The 23,891-nt window shown below is 31.8% G+C and overlaps 1 protein-coding gene across 4 annotated transcripts in view; it reads right to left on the minus strand.

Annotated features, from left to right (window-relative positions):
• Nucleotides 1-200: 200 nt before the first annotated feature.
• LOC117103977 (catenin beta-like) overlaps nucleotides 201-23,891 on the minus strand; it is a 28,832-nt gene continuing 5,141 nt past the window's right edge. For 2 of the 4 annotated variants that reach the window (XM_033244624.1, XM_033244625.1), the window contains exons 2-17: nucleotides 22,065-22,130; nucleotides 21,170-21,211; nucleotides 18,237-18,486; nucleotides 17,473-17,726; nucleotides 16,636-16,874; nucleotides 15,381-15,582; nucleotides 12,958-13,102; nucleotides 10,543-10,646; nucleotides 8,870-9,076; nucleotides 8,444-8,575; nucleotides 7,374-7,496; nucleotides 7,052-7,216; nucleotides 3,448-3,598; nucleotides 2,536-2,651; nucleotides 1,896-2,001; nucleotides 201-887 (exon numbers count right to left, since the gene is read on the minus strand). In XM_033244624.1, coding sequence (XP_033100515.1) covers nucleotides 706-887; nucleotides 1,896-2,001; nucleotides 2,536-2,651; nucleotides 3,448-3,598; nucleotides 7,052-7,216; nucleotides 7,374-7,496; nucleotides 8,444-8,575; nucleotides 8,870-9,076; nucleotides 10,543-10,646; nucleotides 12,958-13,102; nucleotides 15,381-15,582; nucleotides 16,636-16,874; nucleotides 17,473-17,726; nucleotides 18,237-18,486; nucleotides 21,170-21,211; nucleotides 22,065-22,079 — 2,433 coding nt within the window. In that variant the 5' untranslated portion in view covers nucleotides 22,080-22,130 and the 3' untranslated portion in view covers nucleotides 201-705. The remainder of the gene's footprint in view (nucleotides 888-1,895; nucleotides 2,002-2,535; nucleotides 2,652-3,447; nucleotides 3,599-7,051; nucleotides 7,217-7,373; nucleotides 7,497-8,443; nucleotides 8,576-8,869; nucleotides 9,077-10,542; nucleotides 10,647-12,957; nucleotides 13,103-15,380; nucleotides 15,583-16,635; nucleotides 16,875-17,472; nucleotides 17,727-18,236; nucleotides 18,487-21,169; nucleotides 21,212-22,064; nucleotides 22,131-23,891) is intronic. The other 2 variants (XM_033244627.1, XM_033244628.1) reach the window with 1 other exon arrangement.

The raw sequence follows: 23,891 nt of genomic DNA on the forward strand, positions 1-23,891 counted from the left end.
AGTATACAATGGTAAATTAGATCTTTGCAAAACAAAATATAAGGAGACTGAATACTTGTTATTGAGAGCAATGACTTAATAATTTTCAGTCAAGTATAACTGGGTAAAACAAAATGAAAATGACCGATATTATTCTAGGCTTTGCTATCTATTGCTCTTCCTCCCTACCACGACTATCACCATGTAAGGCGATTCTCAGCAAGGAAACTCCAAGCAATTTTTAACATGCTTTATAATAAGATCACAAAACAAACAAAATAAACATAAAATTGTCCGTACATGATATTAATTATAATTGGGATTACCCACATTTCAAGACAATAAAATTTGGCACTGCTATACATGATACAAATTGGCTTTCAATGATATATATTTTAAACTGGCTTCACACCAACTTCGCTGACTAATATGTATCAGATCAAATAATTAAAACTATGGCTAACAAGGAATATGGTTACATATGCATTGCTAATTAACAAATATTTTGTCTTGAACAGTGATGCGGCGGTTTCTTGAAAAATTCTATATTTGGAGATACATAATTTGTAGATAAAATGAGGGGTTTTTTTTACCTTTACACAATACAGAGAGGAAGTCGCCACTGACCGCTCTCACTATGCCTCTTACAAATCTTAGCTCTTTCATGTCAATATACATCAAAAATTTACGTTGGAGTGATAGAATGGAAATCAGTATTTTAATGTTCTACAGGTCTGTATCATAGAAGACTAATCCAGATCGGTCAGAGGGGTTCACGTCATCGAGGGCTGAAGATGCTCCTATATCGGAGTTTCCATCGTAATCAAGTCCGGGTCCAAGGTCAAGGTCCTGCATCATGGGTTCAATGGATCCGGGGGTCATGGGGTTGTTCCCAAATGGGGAATGATCTAAATAAAAACACAAAAAAAAATAATAAATACTAATTGTAATAATTGTCATTTCAAAATTACAACTGGTCAACATAATTTAAGTCACAGCAGTGAAATTTAAGACATTCAACACTTTCATTATGTTTTTTTTTTATTATAAAGAATTTGATAATATCAGGGAGGAACAACTATCCACTTTAAAAAATAACCTTGAGCTTCTGCGACAAGCCTAAAACCTGCAACATTTTTTTATACTTCCATTATTGAAAGTAAAATTTAAGGATACCTCAATTAATAGTGATAGTTTTACATCAGCCTTAGATAAATTTAGTAAATTTGTTTGTTTGGCAAGGGAAAGAAGGTTTGATTAAAACAAAGGTAGTGATTGCATTGTCTGTTTTTCATTCATTAGTTTAAATCAGTAATTAGTTTAGTTGTCAGTATTATCTGTACTGTATCAAGCATTACTGCACCACTACTATAATTTTTTTTTATTATTCACATTTAACTGCAAAATATCAAAATTAAATAAAACCTTCACCTGTATGTAACACTAAATATATTTGTATGAAATACAGAGTGGAACAAAAGCCAAAAAATTACTGTATTATAGTATCATAATTAGATTAGGTAAAACTAACCAGATGAAACCTAAAATCACAAAAGTTTAAAAGACTGATGAAGACCCTCAAATGACTAATATAAATTAATATACACATGCAAGTATGCAAGTATATATATATATCTTGCTATTATTCTAAATTTACAAGATGATTTTAAGCACACTTATATAAATCTCATCATTAGTTGTATATTTTGTGAATCCTGTGAAATATCCAGGATTTATCCAGGATTAAGCATCTGATCCAAGTGGGGCAATGACCCAACCGGTTACAACTTTATTACAGCTGAAGAGATCAGTTCTGTTAAAGCCTCTCAAAAGAAAGCTGAAAAAATAATAATAAATGACCGTGGTTGACCGTGGCTAAGCTTTAATTGATGTTAAGGGATCAAATATGAGCTCACCTGGTTGCTGTCTGAAGTCTTGCTGGGGGAGACTGCTCCGACTGCTGTGATGGGAGTACATGTTGGGTTGATCATGTCCGAGTAACTGTGGGTCTACAAACTCATTCTGTAAAAGAATAATAAGTACATACTTCAGACAATTATACACACACACACACTGTTTCCCAATGCTTAAGTAGCATTATAGAAAAATATGCAAGTTTTTTTCAAAATGGTTATTAGAACTAGTACAAGTAGAAACTAATGAAATTATAAGCGATGATATTTCATTTCAGTTGTCTATTTACAATAAAATTTCTTACATTCATAGGTTTTTGTTTTGGTTTGGTTTTTTTTAAATTCAATTTCAATGTTAGATCGACAGAACTGGTGTAGTTTAGGAACCTGGTTCCTCTTTTGTTCGCTACTTTTACTACATTTGTATACTTTGTGTTAAAATTTATACATTTTTTATTGTTCAACTTTTAATGGCAAATAAATGATGGGAGAGAAATAAATGAAATTCCATCATCCTTACTTTGTATAGTCCCTAGATTAAAAATGGAGTGCTCAATCACTGCACCACACGGCAATGATCTTTGGTGAGCATTCACTGATGATTGAAGAAACAATAATTATTTGTGTTTACTTAATGACTTACATCTGGCCATTGTGGTCGACTGAAGCAGGAAGTCGACAACTCGACGGAGATCCTGTTTTTATAGTCTGCTGGTTTGTCCTCGGCCATCCTGAACAACACAGCAGCTGCGTAGGTGGCTGTAAAAATCAATGAAAAGAATATAAATGTAACATTTACAAATAACAAATAAAGGTAGAGATAACATATTTGGTGTAAATATGGAAATGTGCATTCCACTGTCCAACAATTTTAGTAGGTAGGGTAATGTAATTACAATTAAAATAGCAAAACCCATGGTTAAATACACCTAGTAATAACTGTCAATGCTGTTCATTTTTGGAATTATTTTTGTAGCACTACTTGGTGAGCAGCTGTGGTATTGGGTTGTGTTAAATTTGCACACAATATATTCTATGATACATGGCCCAGTGTTCTTCCGAAGCTGTTTTAGCTGTCAATTTTACCAGTAAAAATAACTGTCCAACCAGCAAAAATTGTGTGTTGGTAGAATAAAAGAAAGCACTTATTAGGCCTATGTAGCCTAGGCTGGCCTTAATTAAATAAATGAACATCATTCCAGTCCAGACCTAGGCTATGATTATATGTATTGTTTTTTGAAGCCATTAAACTCCACTTAAAAGAAGCAATACCTCACGTTGCACATGCTTAGCTGGTTTTATATGGACAAATTTAGCAGTAAAAATTGTTCAATTGGGAGAACACTGATAGCCCTTATACAAATGGGACACAGTTACAAAAATCAGAAAAAAAAAAATCAGGGGATGATTTACAAACAATGTCACACTGTTATTTTAAGAAGAGGGTAGTTGAGTTTATTTATTTGTGGTCACTACATAAACAACACAAGCATCTAAACCAACAAGCTTAAAGGTCCCTTTATATAAAATAATACTAAATGTTATTGCAACTTACAGACTCCTTCATTGCTTGAATGCAGGAGTTCAGTGAGAGGAGCGGTTGCCCCTTCCTGCTCAATAATCTCTGAGCCTTCCTTATCCTGAGCCAGCTCACAAAGGACCCCAGCCGCAACACGCTGAATGTTCTCCACACTAGAGTAGAGCAGCTGCAGAATAGAAACAAGATAATCATCAGTGCAACATTTCCTGCTTACTCAAGTCTCTACTTATATCATTACGATATACAGCTGGTTGATTAATTTGAAAATAAATATCTCTCCAATTTTTTTTCCTAGAGACCAGGCGATTGATATCTTAAAATGAATTATAAGAGTTACCCTTTGAATTTGCCTTAAGGCAATCTTTTAATAAATTACTCCATGATAATAATTAAGATCATCATGATTATGCTGCTTCCGGGGTATATCAAAATTGTTTTTCTCATGGGATATACAATAGTTAATGGAAATATATTCCAAACCATCCAGAAAAACTGAATTAAATATGAATCGCTATCATTAATATAATTTATAGTTATTTTGGTAACAATTTGATAGAGTATAGATTAAATAAAAATGTAATTTATAATTATTATTCAGTACATATTGTAGAAAGGACTCATTAATTAAAACTATATATTAATGGAAATATGGTTAAGGAAATTTATAAATAACTTTCATCTAATGAAATTATAAACCCAAGCTTGGTTGTTATTCATGGTTACCTTGTGTAAATACCTTACATTGATTTTTTAAGTAGCAATAATATATGTGCATGAACAACTAAATAAAACAAAATTTAACATATGAATTCTGATTTAAACAAAGAAAACCAAGAAAAACACTTGGAGCAAATATCAAGTTTACATATGTAGCAAACTAAAGAATATACAAATCTAACTAATCTTTCCAAATTGAAACCAAGGAAACTAAAAAAACTTTAATGTCGAGGAATTGTATGGAATCATATCACTCGCCAGCAAATTTAAAATCGGTGACAAGCAATGGCTAGCGGGCATGTTAACTGACTGACACTTTAATGATGTTGGCGTCTAGTATATCTTTAACAAAAAAAATCTAAAAGCCTAGCACTATAATGAAAAAAAAAAACTATATTCAGTCAGATAAAATTAACTACTCTCTTATACTTCTAAAATCCAACCACGATGTAGGACTACAACAGGGTTCAAATCAGAGTCAACCTTGTTTACCACAACAGGCTTATTGAAGCATATTTCACATTTTCTAATTCAATACATTTATCATTAATCTATCATGCCTAATTGCCCTCTGGAACATTGACTCAATTTTAATCAGATATAAACATTTTACAAGATCATTACACAATGGAAAAAAAAAATTTTTGTCAATGTGAATTGTGTATATGTATTTTTAAATATATATTATTTCCTTTTATACTAAAAGATCATTAAATAGAAATGGCTTCCTCTCTTATAAAAGATTATTCACCGATTTTGTACTTTGCTATTTTTAACCATTTTTTTTATTCCAGATTTTACGACATAATTAATCTTATGCTTGGATGCTTCTGTGCAACACTTGAGTAATGATTGACAGCGCAACAGCAACGGTCGGTGCTGTGCTGTGGTTGCGGTTTTGGGTTGTATGAAAGTTTGTTGTTTCTGCTATGTCTAGAGTTTTCAGTTTACATATGCTTTTGTAAATCTTGATGTAGATGGAACAAACTATGACTATTGCTCATATTAAAATGCGGCATTTGCATCTAATCTGAACCGAAATATGCTACACTTTTCTGATGTGCTAAACGCAAAATTTGATAGTTTGGACAAGACTTGAGGCAAGCAGCTACATGGTTACCACGGTTACCCCTATTATTCACCAAATACTCCTGTCTCTTATACACATCTAGATGTGTATAAGAGACAGAATTTATACATTTTTTATTGTTCAACTTTTAATGGCAAATAAATGATGGGAGAGAAATAAATGAAATTCCATCATCCTTACTTTGTATAGTCCCTAGATTAAAAATGGAGTGCTCAATCACTGCACCACACGGCAATGATCTTTGGTGAGCATTCACTGATGATTGAAGAAACAATAATTATTTGTGTTTACTTAATGACTTACATCTGGCCATTGTGGTCGACTGAAGCAGGAAGTCGACAACTCGACGGAGATCCTGTTTTTATAGTCTGCTGGTTTGTCCTCGGCCATCCTGAACAACACAGCAGCTGCGTAGGTGGCTGTAAAATACATAATGAATTGATTGTTTGATTGGTTCAGTAGGCTTTCCGATCTCAAAAATTTGGATTCATTGCGAATTCACTATATCTACATTATGCATTTTCACTTATGTCCTTCATATCTGTAATCAAACTTTAATTGGCAAATTGAAATATACACAAAATTTTAATTACAACTATTTGATTATTGCAAAGTTATTAGCGAAGTGGAAACATGTCAGGCTTGGTATTGTTGCAAGTGTGACATATTTTTGGAATTTATCATGTTTGGGGCAATCATATGCATCACCTAGCCTGTTCATACATTGCTGTTTAAGATTATTATTTATTTATTATTCATCGGCTCTAGACCATTTTTGAATAGCATTCTGTGGCAAAACAACATATCTTCATCGCAGATACGTTGTTTTGCCACGTAATCTTGTAGTTACGTTGCGTAATCTTGTAGTTACGTTGTTTTGCCATGGAAAATCACTGGATTGCAACATCATGACCATATTAGGCACATCATTGACTATATATGGGCATACAACAGTTTTTAAAATTTGATAGTCTGGACAAGACTTGAGGCAAGCAGCTACATGGTTACCACGGTTACCCCTATTATTCACCAAATACTCTATCATGCTCTGACTCTCTGAAGAATGGCATCACACCCAGTTTGAAACCGCCAAAGCAATGTGTTATAAGGATAATTAAGGCTGGCAGAACGACGACTACATCATAATCAAGTATTTCCTACTGTATCAAACTCTTGTGATCCGCTGATCACAGGAATTATATTAAAAGCGAGAGAAGGTATAAAATTATACACAATTTTTATTGATGACTAAAGAGAAACCACTATAATAAAAGTGTTTCGAACATGGAAACAGGCTACACACATCCTAATTTAATCAGGAAAATAGTTTTAAGTGATGGTAGGCAGGTCAATTAAAGGTCGGTGACCCATAGTACATTACTCTAAGCAGTCAAGATCACTTCCTTTACCTAAAATCTAATGTTCTATGAATTTCCTCATTGTAACTCAATTAGTAATATAAAGATTAAAAAGAATACTGAAAGAATCCAAATATCTAAGCCTTAGATATTAATTACAAAAAATATTTAAATCGAGGTAAAAAATTTGAATGACAACTACAAACTGAAGAAATTTAAATGCTATATTTTTGACATTAAGTTCATAATTTTACTTAAGCTTATGATTAGTTCCCTTTGAAAACAATTTCTTACACACACACACTTGCCATTACAGGTTATAACTTGACACTCAATGAGCATCTCCTGCTTTGCCTATTGGAATGTAAACATGCTCAGCTCTCTAGTATTTGACTGGTTGTGATGCACCAAAAGAAATATAATATTTTATTTACGGAGCAGTAAACTTATTTACCTGAACAAATAGAGGAATGCTATTGAGTCCACGGATGATGGCACGGTTATGGGTCTCGCGAGCCAGGATGTGCAGAGCCCCAACAGAGCCTTCTACGATCTCTTCCATACGTACTCCATCAACGCGGCTTTGTGTTTGGCTGCCATTACTGCCCATGGATGTTCTCTAAAGGATGTTGTGAAATAAGCAAAATCATTAGCATTACCTCAATCAATAATATATGGGTGTTCACTGAAAAGACATGATGTTAATCTTTAAAATAACATCATTATTGGTCCTATTTAGTTTATATTATAAATGGTCTATACTCATTTGTACTTACTCTCTGCGTGTCTTGGTGAGCACGCATCAACAACTGCACGAGACGTGGAAGTGCGCCATGCTCTCTGAGGGGTGCATGATTAGCAGGACAAAGGGCTAGATTGCGAATAAGGCCAACTGTTGCCTGGAATTGAAAAACAAAAACCAAATGCTATCAATTAAATCCGTATCAAGTAAGGTACAAGATTTTAGGATCTATGTATTACATAAGATTTCACAGATTCATAATTAAAACATAATGACAATGAACTAAAAGAATCTGTTATCCAGCTTTATACTTATAACTATCATAAAAAAATACAATAGGTAATTTATTTTAAATCCTTGCTTATGCAATGCTATACTTGAATAAGTACAGAATAGTACTATTCATATTAATATTGCTCATATCTGTCAAGACCATGTTATTATCCAACCAGAAGTCCCACAACGACAATATAAGCAATCTTGCATTGTAAACAGATTTATTGGTCTACATTCTCCAGACTGATCATCTAAAATGGTTTTATAATCACTTGCATATAGAAATTCAAATAATTATTCCTTGTATGTAGAATCACACATTACTTTATCTAATTGAAATAATTCCTGTGAATATAGGGGTTTCATACGTAACGAAGACTGAAATTGAAAATCTGAATACTTTGTGGCGATAACAACCATTGTCATTAGCAAGCCAATACATTCAATCTCCATACACCCTCAAGCAACAAATACATTCAATCACCCTACCCCCTCAGGTAATTTGCAGCTATGCATATATTCTAAACTCTAATTACCTCTCGAAACCGTAATGGTTAGAATGAAAATTAGAAATATCAAATGCGACAATGCTCTTTCCCAAGCGTTGAATAAACCAGAAGACAAATTATACTTTCAGTTAAAACAAATCATGTCTTTGGTTTGCTTTCTAAATGAGATAGAATGCTCAACAAACATGATCAATGATTATGAGCCAATGTAGGATTTCTACGTAATTTGTATGAGAATTTGCAGCTTTCATCTTAGATTAATCACAACATCCTGGGATGTTTTTCGGTTTCAAATTATTAATGGAAATCGTAAGCTTACCTTGATAAGAGGCCAGCGAGATGGTGGGTGTAGGAGTTTTACGACGGCTGGCAAACCGTAATGAAGACGTACAGCATTCTGCGCCATTTCTGATTCTGGATGTCTGCTTGTCAAATGGCGTAAAGCACAAATCTACAATAGTATTATGTATAAATATATAAACTTATAAATAAAAGATTTGGCAAAAAAAAATTATCAGACAGTGATATTTAAAAATGAGGATTGTTTATTCAGAATTTTGTGGTTTATTCTAATATATGCCTAGGACCTAAACAATGTTTTAGGTGGCTCCTTGGTAAAAATAATAATATTTAAAATATTGTTTTCAAGATTTTGCTTCCATCTGTTTAGGCAACACATATTTTTTTCCCACAGATTTTTTTAGTATTTTTTGGCAACGCCATAAAAAAAACAAAAAAAACTTACAGCTGGTTCTGTAATATCTTCTCTGTCGCGAGCTTGGAGGATGGTGCCAACAAGAGCTTCAATGCCACCTATCTGACAGACTATCATCTTGGAACGTGGACTGTTACATGTCAAGTTGGAGAGGATGCCGGCAGCACATGTGACTACATTGATGTCGTTGGAGGACAGTAGCTGTACTAGCATCTGCATTACACCCTCCATATCATCCTGTTTTAGTCAAAAAGCAACAACATTACCATAACACTTGATATAAAAATGAAAAACACACTAAATTTATTTTCTCTAAGGAGGATTTCCTTTATTTTGATTTAATTTTTGTCATTTAGAAATTTTGGCTGGGCCACAGGGATCCACAGCAGCCACAATATTGTGCCAGTACCACATGTCCCCAATCTTGCCTACCTCTTATGCGAGGGTACACAAATAGCAAATGCTGGCCATATTTGAACTGGGGTCTTCAGCGTAAGAAGCAGGAACTGTTCCTACTTCCAAACATTAATGAAGGGGTGGTTTCATAAACATTTTGAGCTTTCACCAGCGAAATAGTTACTAACTACATTCATTTACGTTGGTTTTTTTTAAAGCTATGTAAACGCAACCCACAGAAAATGATACACATAGGCATCAAAGAGCAATTTTTTTTCAGATACTTGTTTTGTAAATGTTTAGTGAATTTAGAAACATCTTTTACTTTTTAAATGGAATAAGCATGTAATTTGAGTTCTACCTGATTAAAGGCATGGGATTTTCATCTGATTTTAAGATTACTACGTGAGAGTGTAATCACTCACCTCAAATCACAATTACAAATTACACACAATTTCAAGTATGAAACCTAGAATGCAATTCCAATCAAATATGTGACATTCATAGGATAATACAGAAACGGTACAATGGCTATTTTGTTCAGAGCTTGGAAACAATATTTGAATATAAGAAATTCTTGTTATAACAATACCAACATTTGAAATATCTTATATGTAAATATGGAATATAACAACACAAACAATTTTAGTACCTACATTACTATAAAGACCTATTTTTTTAATCGTTTCAGAAAAAACATTAAAACATCTTAATATTGTAATCCACAAATGATGTATTAAGGTCAATTTACACAAACAGATTGACATGGGCAGAACAAATATTGCATATTATGTTTTATTGGTGGTCCATTCAATACGACTAAGGAATCAATTTTTATTTCCAAAAAATATTCTGATCAATCAGGTGACTATCATTCAATGAGGATGCAGACAGCGAAACAAATCATGAGAATTTCGAGTGCGACTTTCTATGGCGACCTTTAATTACCATTCATTTATTTATTCACTACCTGTACAATTGCAGATCAGATAGAATTCTCCAAAATGTGATTTATATAAATCAATTTATATATCGTTAACACACTTATTTCAATTAAACGATATAAAATGCTTCTAAAAAAAAATCATCTATAAATTAACGGCATTCGCTTGGCTTACGATATTTTTTTATACTTGTGCTTTAGCATGTGTTAATGCTATGGCTTGTAAATGAGGTATCCCCAGGTCACATTTAAATAGTTTTTTTTTGTAATTTTAGAGAAACATAGCATTTACAAGCCAATAGATGTATACACATAAATCAGAAACAGAGGATTTTATTAATGGTAGAAGTAATAGGTGACTTACTACTTTGACATTTGCATCTGACAAGTTTCTGAGGGTCCACAGGCAATTCTGAACAAGTCTGTTGCTTTGATGCCCCAAATGCATCCCAAGTGCTTGGATACCACCTAGTGTGAAACAAAGCAAAATAATTAGAAAAAAATAACATTGTAAACCTAATAATTTAAAAAATGGAAATGAGCTAGGTGATCAGTAGATAGTCAACATTATAATCAATTGGTAAACTAAAATCCTTGTGACAAATAAATATTTTGGTGTAATTAATACATCTTCATGCCCATAAGGACATTATACAAATATTTCACATATGTGCCAGTGTGGACAATCAAGGTAATGAACAGAAGGACGCACATCTCGGCTCATCAAAAGTTATAACTCTGGCATCGACATTCTAGGCGCATGTGCGTCCCTACACGCTAAACGTCACAAAAACCATAGCAACCAGACCATAAACCGTCAGCGTACGTGACGAATTACCCACGCGCATGTTAGTTGCCATGATAATCGTGCATCGTGCGGTGATTACAAAGGCCTAATGATATTTTGCACTAACATTAGACTGAAATTATATTCTTCATTTAATTTTACCAAAATTGTGGTGTATTGTCATTCATGAGACTCACTTCGCAGAAAAAATTATTAAATGTTCTGTATATACTCAAATGTTCGTTTTCGGTACATTATGCCAACATTGTCAAAATGACAGATTAATGTTACATAAGAACATGAAATTTTATAAAATTCGTAAATTTTAAATTGCTATAACTTTTCATTTTCTTGGTCAATTTTCCAAAATCAAATTGCAGTTTATAGAAGCATTTAACAAGCTCGCGGTCAATGAAAGTCAGATGTAACAGACATTGCAAAGTAATCAAAATTAATAAAATAAAAACTAACACCATAAAACGAATGGCACGAATGGCATAGACTAATAATTGACGGCTGTACTCGCAACTAGTATCGGATTGTCCATCGACAATCCGATAAAGATCAAAATCAGTAAAGATCAAAGGACTGTACGCACGCGCTATGTTCTGTTGAATTACCTTGGGACAATATAGCTGATGGATATAATGAGGATTGAAAACAATTAATACTGGGAAAAGTCAATCTGTATGAAAAAGATTGAAAGTATGCTACCTTAAACAAAAGTTATACAGAGAAAAATTATAAAAACGAGGACAGTGATTGAATAAATTCATTCAACAAATTGTTTTATTAATACATAAAAACACTTGAGTGAATATAATCATTCAATTTTATCTTTCTAAGTCAGATTTGCTAGTTTAAGAAAATCAGTCATTAATCAGAGAAAAATAGAAAGTGAATACATCATATTACATCGTAACATAATGGATTGCATTTCTTTTTCTTGGAATACTATTATTAGTCATAAAAATGATCAATCAATCAATCATTAAGAGAACGAGGAAGTGAAGAGAGTAAATATAATCAAAATGGAATCCATCTAATCAGTCTCAACAACCATCTTATGTTCTGTCCACACTATAAAATCACTATGACAAAAAACTATTGAATGCCCATATAGTCATGATGTGCCTATATATGGTCATGTGATGTGATGTTATGGTCATGATGTGCCTATATATGGTCATGATGTGATGTTATGACCATATTTATGCATATTATATTTGTTAATAAAATTTGATAGTGTGGACAGGGCTTTAAGTAGATAAACTACAGAACAAATTAAAATCCATCTAGCATTTGGGAACACTATGTAAGAACAGGTAAGGTAGGTACACACACACCCTTACAAGTACAACTACTGCGATGGGATAAAATCAGTTTGTAAAAAGTGAAATCCATCTTATTAGCGAGGACAGGGAATGATTACATGTTAATACTAGATACGGAGTGAAAACATCATAAAACTGGGTGAGCCTTTGATTGCGAATGCATTAATCTCCTGTGAAAGCCATCAGAGTAGATTTAATACATGTGTAGAGCAATTCTACATCACCATATAATTTAAATTTATAATATGTATTGTGAAGTCTAATTTATGTTGCACACTGACAATTCGTATGCAGTTCCCATTTTAGGACAGAAAGATGTTGATAACCTTTTAATTGAATTAATTACATAAGTTTGCTAATAATAAATTTCATTTAATTAAACGATTAAATAGCCAGTATATGAACATAATATTCATAAATCATAATCATTATTAATGAATATGATAATCTATACTTCTAATTACTTGTTAACACTTGCACTGAAATCTTATTATAATTGAATTTGACTTCTTAAGTTTATTATGCAGTTTATCTATAAAAACCAATTTAACTTAAATTTTCAAAGGAACACAGAACACTATTTAGTATGTGTTTGTATAGTGTTTGTATTATCATGATTTTATTTAAATTCATTAATTAAAATAGGATAATTTTTTACCTGCTTCACAAATGGCTGGCTTGTTATTAGGACAGACTGACAAGACCTTGAGTACCCGGCTGGTTGTCCATAGAAGTTTTTCGTAGGTATATGTACGCATGATATTTACAAGCTGAGCTGGACCAGAGCTTGCCAAAATTATCAACTAAAGCAAAAACAAATAATATGAATGAAATCAAATATATTGTGAAATAAAATTAACTATTAAAATACATTCATTGCCTAATTTGGTAACATAGAAACATTATTCCTATCTTATATGTAGGGTTACTATTAAAAAAAAACTTTAAACCTGTTTAAAATTTTAATTTAATGTTTTAGTTTTATATAAAAAAAAGTTCTTATTTACCAAATGAATTAACTTGCTTAGAAATTTAAAAAATCAAACAAACCCTACTTTCTTCACAAACCAGGATCATGATTGATAAACATTAAAATAATTTTTTCTGTAATGTAAATGTAGCTATTTACTGCTAATTGTAATTTATATGAATTTGAATGAATAAATGAATAAGTACATGTATGCTTTTAGAAACACTGTTAACATGTATGTAAGCCACAGTACTAAATGCAAGTGTCAGATTTAGATCAAGGGCCAAGAAAGGAAATCCAAAAAAGCAAAACTTTGGTAATCTGAATATTACAATCATTGATAGTAACTATTTGATAATATGCTATTCAACACTTCAAATCAAAACCTGCTGTTTTCCTAACAGGAATACTCAAATGTAAACGTTATGATACAATAATATTTAATAGCATACACACTGGCTTAAAAAGACATACTGTGTCAAATTGATAATCACATTTTATGAATTGCAGAATGAATTTCATTGCCTCTCATTCAAATCTCGCTTGGAAATGCATTTCTCTTTTTTTTTAAGTGCACATATAAAAGAAGCTTGTCAATCATACAATGCCAGAGGGAGTTTCACGATGGAACGCGTATCATGCAAACATATCATGTGACCACATCTCAAAGCAATTAGTTAACCAAAGATGAAATTTGTTCTACAAAACAATTACTGATGTTCATAAATCTTCCCACAGATGGTGTTCAGTTTTTTTATAGTTCAAAATGTGAATATCTTTCTGCATTTCCAAGACAAGCTAAAAATCACATAGTAAGCTTATTCATTTTTATTGAAAGAAGTAAGAATTGTCAATAATGTGTGCTTTTTAAATATTCAAAATATTAAAAGGTTTGCATAAGTTGACATATTCAAAAAACATCATGAAGAGTGGATAAATGGCAATGAAATTCACAGAAGATTGATGCCGTATATGCATAGGTAATGCTTTGCATAGGTAAATACTTTTGCCTAAAGGTACACCTCACAATGGAATTCTTTCATTTTCTTTGTGTTTCTAAGTCATTGATGAAAATTATTAATGAAAACAAATAGGTTACTTCATGCTAGGGACAATATTTAACTATAAAAATTTTATAGGTGTAATTTTTCCCAACCTGACATGACAATGTACTGAATTGCAAGTTGTTCTCGGGTTTTCACGTCAGGTTGGGCAAAATTACACCTATACTTGATTCTCCTGATGCAAATCTAGTTATTGTCTATTCCATCTCAATAACAATTACCCTTTATAAAAATTTTGAAATGTTTTAATGAATGAAAGCATAATATCCAATTAACTGAACTTATTAAAAGCTTAAAAACTGAGAGCTAAAATACATTGAAACTTGGACTATGCCTGCTGTATTTTTATTCCTCTATCCATTGTCTTCCACAAGATTCTGAATTTGTTGAGTAAAAAATAAAGTAAAATCTGAATGTTTTTATATCTTACAATTAAAATTAAAATTTTTCTTGCAAATATACGTAATTATTACCATTTCTATATTTGTTGCATAGAGCTTTAATTTAGCTGCTAACCAATTTAAGTATTTCCGTAGTAAAAAGTTTATAAAATCATTGAAATGCAAACTGGTTTGACCTGTCTTATTAGAAGCTGATAACTTATTTAGATCCATTTGATTAAATTTGATGTTTCAAGGTTTTTCCCGATTGTATCACAGACTTTAATACTTGTAACTTTTTGATAATCCCAAAAGGAAGTACAGTATGAACTCTAAATAGCAACAACTTTATTAATGAACAAACTCCTTTAAAGAACCGCTATTTCCTCGGACCAGCGAAAAAATAATCATTACTTTTATATTGCATTCTATGTAGTGCCGCTCTCATTCAGGGACCATACTTTCTCCTGCCTCAAAGATGGTCCTTTAATTAGTTTCCGTGTATATATACTATCATCGAACACAAAACACACTCAATTGACCGGACTGGATTGACAAAAGTGAACTAAATCACTGTCTAGTGGCTTTCCGATGCCAGTGAGAATATGTAACAACAATATAAGAGCAAAGAGCACCTACATAATAACAATACAAGAGAATATCTTACCTTGCTTTCTTGATTGCCATATGCAAGGATTTGCAGACAGTCAGTTGTGATGGCAAGGAATTTGACATTCTCTTTATCAAGGAGCGCCACCATCTTCTGTATACCGCCAGCAAGACGTACTGCCATTTTTGCTCCCTCTTGATGAAGAAGTAAGTTATGGAGGGTGGTAATGGCATAAAATAGTACAGACTCGATGGGAGAGCTATAATAGGAAGCAAAATCATTCAAATACTACAATGAACCTAAAATTTTACAAATAAAATTCACAAATATTGTGGTGTCCGGCAGGGTACATTACCACCATACAGTAGTTAAAGCAGTTAGAGCGACCAATGACCCTCTAGGCGCTAAATAAATACAATATAATAATACATATTATCATTTAATTAACTGCATTAATACTTTCCATGGCTTTAATCTGAAATAAAAGTAAACGAATGAATAACTACTTTAACTAAAAAAATTATTCAAATATCATATAATATGCAAAGAATCCAATTAATTATAAAACCACCAAAAAAAATATTTGGCAGACTTGTCGTCTACAATTTAGCAAAATCAATAAACAACTCGGTTCGTAACAAAGATCTGCGCGATACAGAATCATAATTTATGCCTATGGCATAGAAAGCTGAAAAGGGAACGGGATCTGTATTAAGTTATTGAAATGATAAAGATTATTTATTAAGCCTGAGGGTACAGCCCCCTAGTGTGTTGGGTAATTCCATAAGAAAAAAAGAAAAAAGAAACCCTTTCTGAAAGATCAAGTGCGTATCTTATCTATTTCATATATGAAAACTAAAAAAAGAAATTAAAAATAAAAATAGCATTAGTCTTACAGCTCTACAAAAAAATATATATGCTTCTCCTTGTGGCATGCTGTCTAAAGTTTAAATTGGTTGGGATGTAGAAACTATTTGGTCACTGCACGTTGACCGGAGATATAAACAGTTCATTATCGAGTGTTGTAATTATTTTTAGTGAGTTTATTAAATGTTAAATTAAATTATAGGTTACATGTCATTAAATTTACCCCCTATAAATTGAAATGCATTACTACATTAACTGGCTTTAAAAATGATGTATCAATTTTCAAGTTAAGGCCACGGTCACTTGCCTAGGGCCATGAGATTTACCAAGTGTCCCAGCACTTTGAAGCTTCGTTAGAATAGGATGTATAATCTTTGTCAGATATGATGTTAAGAAAAAATATACTACCATTCTACATTATAAGGGTATTCTTTTTTAAATATACCTTAGGAGTTTGATCAACAAAGGAATTCCTCCACTTTTCCAGATGGTTAAGAGTCCAGCTCTGTGGTGTGACAAGTTGTGTAGAGTACCTGCTACACATTTGGTCACCTCTGCATCGTTGCTGTTAGCCATGGCTCGAACCAAAGCAGCAACGATATGTGGGGAGTTCATGATAGCGTGCCTGCTAGCCTCCTTCTTGGAGAGCTGGTGAACCATCAAAGCTGCTTGGCCAACAACCACCTAGACATTAGGATATGAGATTAGTATTTAGAGAGAAAAAAAAATTTTCAATGGTATACGAACATATACTTGCATGTGTTGTAAGAACACAGGCCACATCACAAAAAAGCTCAATAGCAGATAAGAACTTTGGACAATGCCAACAAATATTCAGATATAATAAATATAATGATGCTTAAATGTAGCTGTAGACTGGTGTTGGAAAAAAGTTTTCCACTAAATTCTGGGCTCGAAATCAAGAAACCGACTGACAACTTTACCCTGTAAGGCACATAGGATCACTTAAGATTATGCATTACGGAATAAAATCTTAATGCATGATGAAATAGTAATTAATTGAATATTCATTCATTCAAAGTCCGCCTGTAGTCCAACCTATGTTCTATGTATATATTAACAATAAATCTTTCAAATCTAAATATTTAAATAGTCCACCTGTAATCCAACCTATGTTCTATGTATATTTTAACAATAAATCTTTCAAATCTAAATATTTATGTAGTGAGCAAAAAACAAAATACACTGATATGATGTACGAAATACATATTTCACATACAAAACACCCTATTCAAGGTGATTAGAAGTTGTCTATATTTACCTGGTCTTCATCATTGAGGAGCTTTGTCAATTCTGGAATGGCCCTTGTGGCAAGATCTGCATCATCCTGGTAGTTGATCAGGTTCACAACAGCATGCTTCAACATCTGAGATGGCTCAGCCAATCTCTGTACAGCTGTTGGGTGCTGGGGGTCAAACTGGGTTGATGGGATCTGAGTTCCTTCTTCCAATGTCTCTGGGTACATTGCAGCACGGACTCTCTGAGAACGTGTCTGGTTCAACTGTTGGTTCATTTCTGTCAATCAAATAAACAATCATATTTATATTAATTACAGGTCATTTTAGTTCATTATCCTACTAACTTTTAATTGGATTGATGGTTACTTTAACTTAAATTTTTTTTTTTTTTTTAGTTTTGCCTTTGTTGATTTTGTAAATTTTTGTTTTATTTTTGGTATTTGCATTTCTATAATGGTTTATCATTATCAATAGTTAATAGGTCACTGGTTTTATCTTTGAATGTGTTCTGATTTTGTACAATTGTCTCAATTCAGCCTTTGGCTGCCATGTACAATTTTTGATGATTTTCTGAATAAAATATACCTTGAATAATAATAAATGTTTCATAAATTTGCATGATGAAATGCTAATCATCCTATTTTGCTACCTTTTAATTCACTATGGCATAGAACATGGCCGTATTTATATCTATGCATTCCAATTACAAGCACTGTATGGAAGTGTATGATAATCACAACTGATATATGGGCTAATCTCTTAAGTACTAATCATGATCCCCACTCACCATCAACTTGTTCTTGGGTGTAATTATAGCTCTGGTCCCAATCTGGATACATGTTCTGATCATCTTCATCGTGCAGACTCTTACTACTGACGGATGGTGCCTGGGTAGTTGCACCACTCTGGATTCCTGAATCCATCCCATAACCATGACTCCATTCCATGGTCTGTTGCATAGGATCAGATTTCGGTAGGTCCTGAAGCCCAGGACTCATGTAGCCACCTCGCTGCTTCGGCCCGCTCCCTGCATGATACTACAGTAGAGAACACAAGATATTCTAATAAAAATTATAATAATAAATTCAATCTTTGTTGGATTAGTGGTAGTTTTGCACATGGTGAAGTGAAAGTGCATAATGCTCTGTTGGGGAAACAATACCATTTAAGAACAATGTTAGAACATATAAACAAACAGGTTAAATGAATTGTTAAAAGAGTTAATTTAACTAACTTTATGCAAATAAATCTACCAGTCCATTTCATGTCCCTGTTGAATTAACTCTTTTGAATATTCACTCACCAATAATATGAAACAAATGATTTGTGATATTTATTTATAAAATATATACAACACAAACTTGGGTAATAAGCAAATACATACAGCAACTAGGGTAATAAGCAAATCTCCTTATGTTGAGTCATAGTTGAGTGGAGCTTATATACTACAAGTCAGTGAGGTTGTTAATTAATGGAAATGAAATGCGTTTAATAAACAGTTAGTATGTTAACGATAATAAACAATTACAAAACTACAACCTACAATACAATCCTTAAATAGCAACACTACTTTCACTTTTCCTAGCCAACAGAGGATTGTGTGATAAGACATTTCAATTTTTTAATGTTGTATTTTATAACAATAAGCAGCCATTTCAGACTTACAACTATGCATGATGTCAAAGGTCAAGTTACATAAACAAATTGGTGTAGAGACTACATTGATCAAATCATGTTTTTAAGAAGTGGCTATTGTTAAACCACTCTTCAACAAATTCCTAATTCTGATACTATTGCAATCCAATCCATACATACAGTTTGGATAGGCTGTAAAAATAGGAACTATACATATTCAATGAAGATAACAAATTATCTATAAAAATGCAGACTATATTTTAAATGTTTATTTATATGACCTTGACATAGTCTGCACAGTTGAGACTACAAAAGGGCTTATGTGATAGCAACATCTGAACTCAGATTTCCGATATCTAATGAAGTACTACAGCACATAGAAATTGTAATTTCATTAGCGTTAGGAAAAGAGGCAACTAGTTTAAACAGCAGATCTAGACTAGAAAGCTGTTAGAAAATCTACTTGCATAATATGTCGTCTTTTGAGGATTACCGCATTATATTACTGATCACTTAAATTGAAGCTATATTGATATTGAAGAATTGTTTGAAATTAAAATTCAACTACCACTGTATGTTAAATAATTTTAATATTTCATACAATCACTTAAGAAATTATTGCCAAATATTTCTCCAGTGCAATTAAATATTTTATTCTTTTACTATGTAAATTATAATGTTTTTCTCTTGTTTCCTCTTTCTGTAGAACTATAAATTTAGTGGCTTTTAACCTTGTACAGTATATAAAAATTAAAGTTTTCAGTATATTTGATAGAAAGGAACATATAGGATAGAATCACTTAACAGAATCAGCAGTTAATATATATTGCAAATAAATGATTATTATTTAATTATATTAAAATATGAAAAAATGAGAAAAATTAGTAATGATAAATGTGGGCGGGTGCCACAAGTCAAGCCACATATCCAACCAACCACCAATAGAAATGTAGTTATTAAATGACCAAATAATACCAAATTTATTAAGACTACAGAAAAACATATGTTACAAATGGTTTTTAGGCAAATGTATCACAGTTCTTATATTCTACACATGCATGTTTTTGTGGCATTTGGCTAATTTGATTTATGGTTTATTAAACTTATGTACTGCATAATTATTTGTTGAAGTATAATACAAGCATGTTGTTTGCTTGTTTTAATGATTATTATGATGGTAACTTCATTGTATGTTCTTTAATTCTGAACAAAAATTTCAAACAATATTCATCATGAATATATTTGTGAGGCATTTACAGTACAATACGCACTATAACCTCTTGATTTAAATATATGACATGTAATAGTGAAATGAAATGAATATCCGAATAATCATTGTTGTTTATTAAGTATGTTACAAGCATGTTGTTTACTCATTTTAATGGTCATTATGATGGTAATTTCATTGTTCAATTCTGAACAAAAATATCAAACAATATTCATTACAAATATATATGCGAGGCATTTACAGTACAATAAGCTCTATAGCTTCTGGATTTAAATATGACATTAATACTTAAATAAAATGAATATATAATTTGCGAATGACCATTATTGTTTAGTATGTAATGTTATAAGCATTTTGTTTGCTTGTTTTCATGATTATTATGACAATAATTTCATTATATGTTCATCAATTCCGATCACAAATATCAACAATATTTATCATGAATATATTTGTGATGCATTTAAAGTACAATTAAGCACTATAGCCTCTGGACTTAAATATATGACATGAAATACTTAAATGAAATGAGTATGTAATGTGCGAATAATTGAGTACATAATTAAATAATTATCAAAAATCCAGATTTAGAGACTTGCAGATAAATAATCAATGTTAATTTATAAGGAAATATAGAAAGTCAGTCTTGAAATCTTGCATTTGCAAAAAGGAGTTTTACTTTGTAATTATATATTAAAATGAAGTAACTTTTTAATGCAAAAAAAAGAAGAAACAAAACAATAGCAATGACATAAGTGGAACTGACACATAGTAGTGACATTTAAGGGTTGGGATTTGTAATGATAATTAAAGGGATCATTTTATGACATGGTAGTGTTGGGTAATGAAGCGTGACTAACCCCGCCCACATTCAACATCAGCGGTTGACGCTCTTCTTCAGCCTGTGGAAATTAAGGAGAACATACCAGCAGGATAAATATATTAAAATAATAGCTTATTAATATAGTTAACTTTTAAATATTTGAGGTTGTATGCATAAATTGGTTAATGCATGCATAGTTAATTATTCTTTTTCATCTGCAGGCTATCAATGAACTGTTTATTTTCTGAAATGCATCTAGATTCTAATGCTTTACCCCTGATAGATAGCCAGAAGCTCGATGGAATAAGCTTAAGAATTTTCTTTTCATGTTCTATAACTACACATATCAATCAATGTTAGGTGAATGTAACAAAAAACAAGGCACAAAAAACATTAAGGACATCAAACAATCCAATTACAGGTTATCCAAAATAAGTCCCAGTGACACAGCATGTAACACACCTTATCAATCTTCAGTGATGATTAAACATTATTATATTAATTATTTATTACTCAATAACAACCTTCCGTGACAAAAATATAACCCATGTGTATAATAATCCAACCACATCAATCAAGTTATGATATTCATAAAAATAAACAACAAATTTTATTCTAAAATTACAAATGAAAAATCATATAATACATTAATTGAAAAACATATTAAATTTTTAATAAATTAATCACAAGAAAATTTCATTCTTTAATTCCGAAATGGAAAATGCGTCTTTCTTGAGTGAATTCAGTTATTGAAATCATAAATTATAATATAAATATCGTAAGAAAGAGAACTAATGTAGTATGAATCAATAATGGTATCTTATAATAACAAGCATTCAATTAGATACGGCTTTGTTCATAGTTTCCTCATTATTTACTTCAAACTGTAATCAATGAGGCATTGCATCGTGCTTCAGTTTCTCGAACATTACCTGTTGGGCTTCCATTTCAAGTGGCACTCAAAATTTGTCGTCCAAAAACCACGAATATATCACAATCTGGAAGAAAAAAAAACCCACAAGGAAAGACAATCAGTATTACTGTAGTGTCATCACCAAACAAATTGCACAAAGACAAACACATCTATAAAAAAAAATTATTAAATATAAAACAACAATTATAGTAGCATGAAAATGACGACTGTACAGTATGAATCACTTTAAAAATACAGGGTGTGGTTTAATAATTCATATAATTAATATAGAAACAGACCAACCATATTTACTTAATAAACAAATAATATGAAGTTCTTACTACCAATTATTACTATTACAGCATCACTTATGTTTGTTCATTCTTGTGATTAACTTAAAATTTATTTCTCCTGTATCCTTTTTGAAGATACACAGCCCACACATTTTAGATCAATCAGGCTTTTTTGGAAATATTTTCATCCGTTTTTCACCACAAAAGGCAGCTCAGTATTCATTACTTTATTAATATTATCTGATACAGCTTGAATCATGTGTATAATGCATGCATAATGTCAGGAAATATTCTTACAATGAAGAAAACAGTAATTGCGAATTAAATGGAATAATCCATCATTCGTATCATCAAATTCTAAATTGATAGACGAATGATCCATGTCCCATAATGAATCATTTAATTTTTAAAAAAGAAAATTGGAAGTCATTTTCAAGAATGAATATCACACTGACTGAAAATTGTGACATACAACTGAATCTGATGTATCATCAATCAGATGAAATAAATGAAAATCAAGCCTTTCATGCAGATGAATAGATACTATAATGATAGATAGATTACAACTAGACGCTAGAATTGCATGATTATCTGGGCCTCGCCATCAGACATATTGATACTAAATCGGTCCACACCCCAAGGCCTCATTTCTTAAAGACCACTACATTCAGCTTTCATATAATTTGAAATTTGAAACTTGTTAAAAATCATGTAATTTAGCTGCCTTTCCGCAGCATCTGAACAGACAATTCTATCAAATCATGTTAACTTGAAATGCCTAAATTTTTCTGAATTATGATCGACAGTACATCTTAAAAACTGACATCACTGGATTCAATCTTGAAATATATTGTTTTACATCGAGAAAAAATACCATTATTAATAATAATAAACATATTTTATTCTAATTGCACACATTAATACGCAATATTTAGTATGATCTGGGATGTAGTTATCGTGGGCAGTGTCACGCAGCCTTAAAGTTTCCACCCAGTCTAAGGCCCAATAAAAAAAATTATTAGTTTATCACCCTTGCGTGCATGTCTTTGATGGATGGTACTGGAAAAAAAAGAAAATTTGTTTAAAAAAATTTTTTTTTTTTAAATTTATTTATTTCATTTATTTTATTAAATAGTTAGTAGATATTGTTCGCATTATGTAAATCATGTTTTACTTTGAATATCAATGCACCAGCAAACAACCCAAGGGTGATATTTGGCTTTAGCAAAAAAAAAAAAACAAAAAAAAAACCTCCCTCCCTCATCACTTTTCCTGCCCAAGGGTGATAAACTAATATTTTTTATAGGGCCTAAAGCTAATTTCATGGCCCTCTACCCACCCTTATTAACCCACTTTCCATCCTTAAAATCCACTCTTAATATTTATCATTTATTAATGTTATCACCTAACAACCGTTAAAATGTCTATCACCCACCTTTAGTTTGCTATAGCTGCAACCCTGTACGACTAAAATCATACCTTTGTTTCAATAAAATTGCTCCATGCCATCAGCCTTTGGCGAAGCCCAATGCTCAGTTAAATTGAGGAGCGTT

The sequence above is a fragment of the Anneissia japonica genome, unplaced genomic scaffold, assembly GCF_011630105.1.
Source record: "Anneissia japonica isolate Jap-2015-1 unplaced genomic scaffold, ASM1163010v1 scaffold342_len425065_cov216, whole genome shotgun sequence".
Classification (NCBI taxonomy): Eukaryota; Metazoa; Echinodermata; class Crinoidea; order Comatulida; family Comatulidae; genus Anneissia; species Anneissia japonica.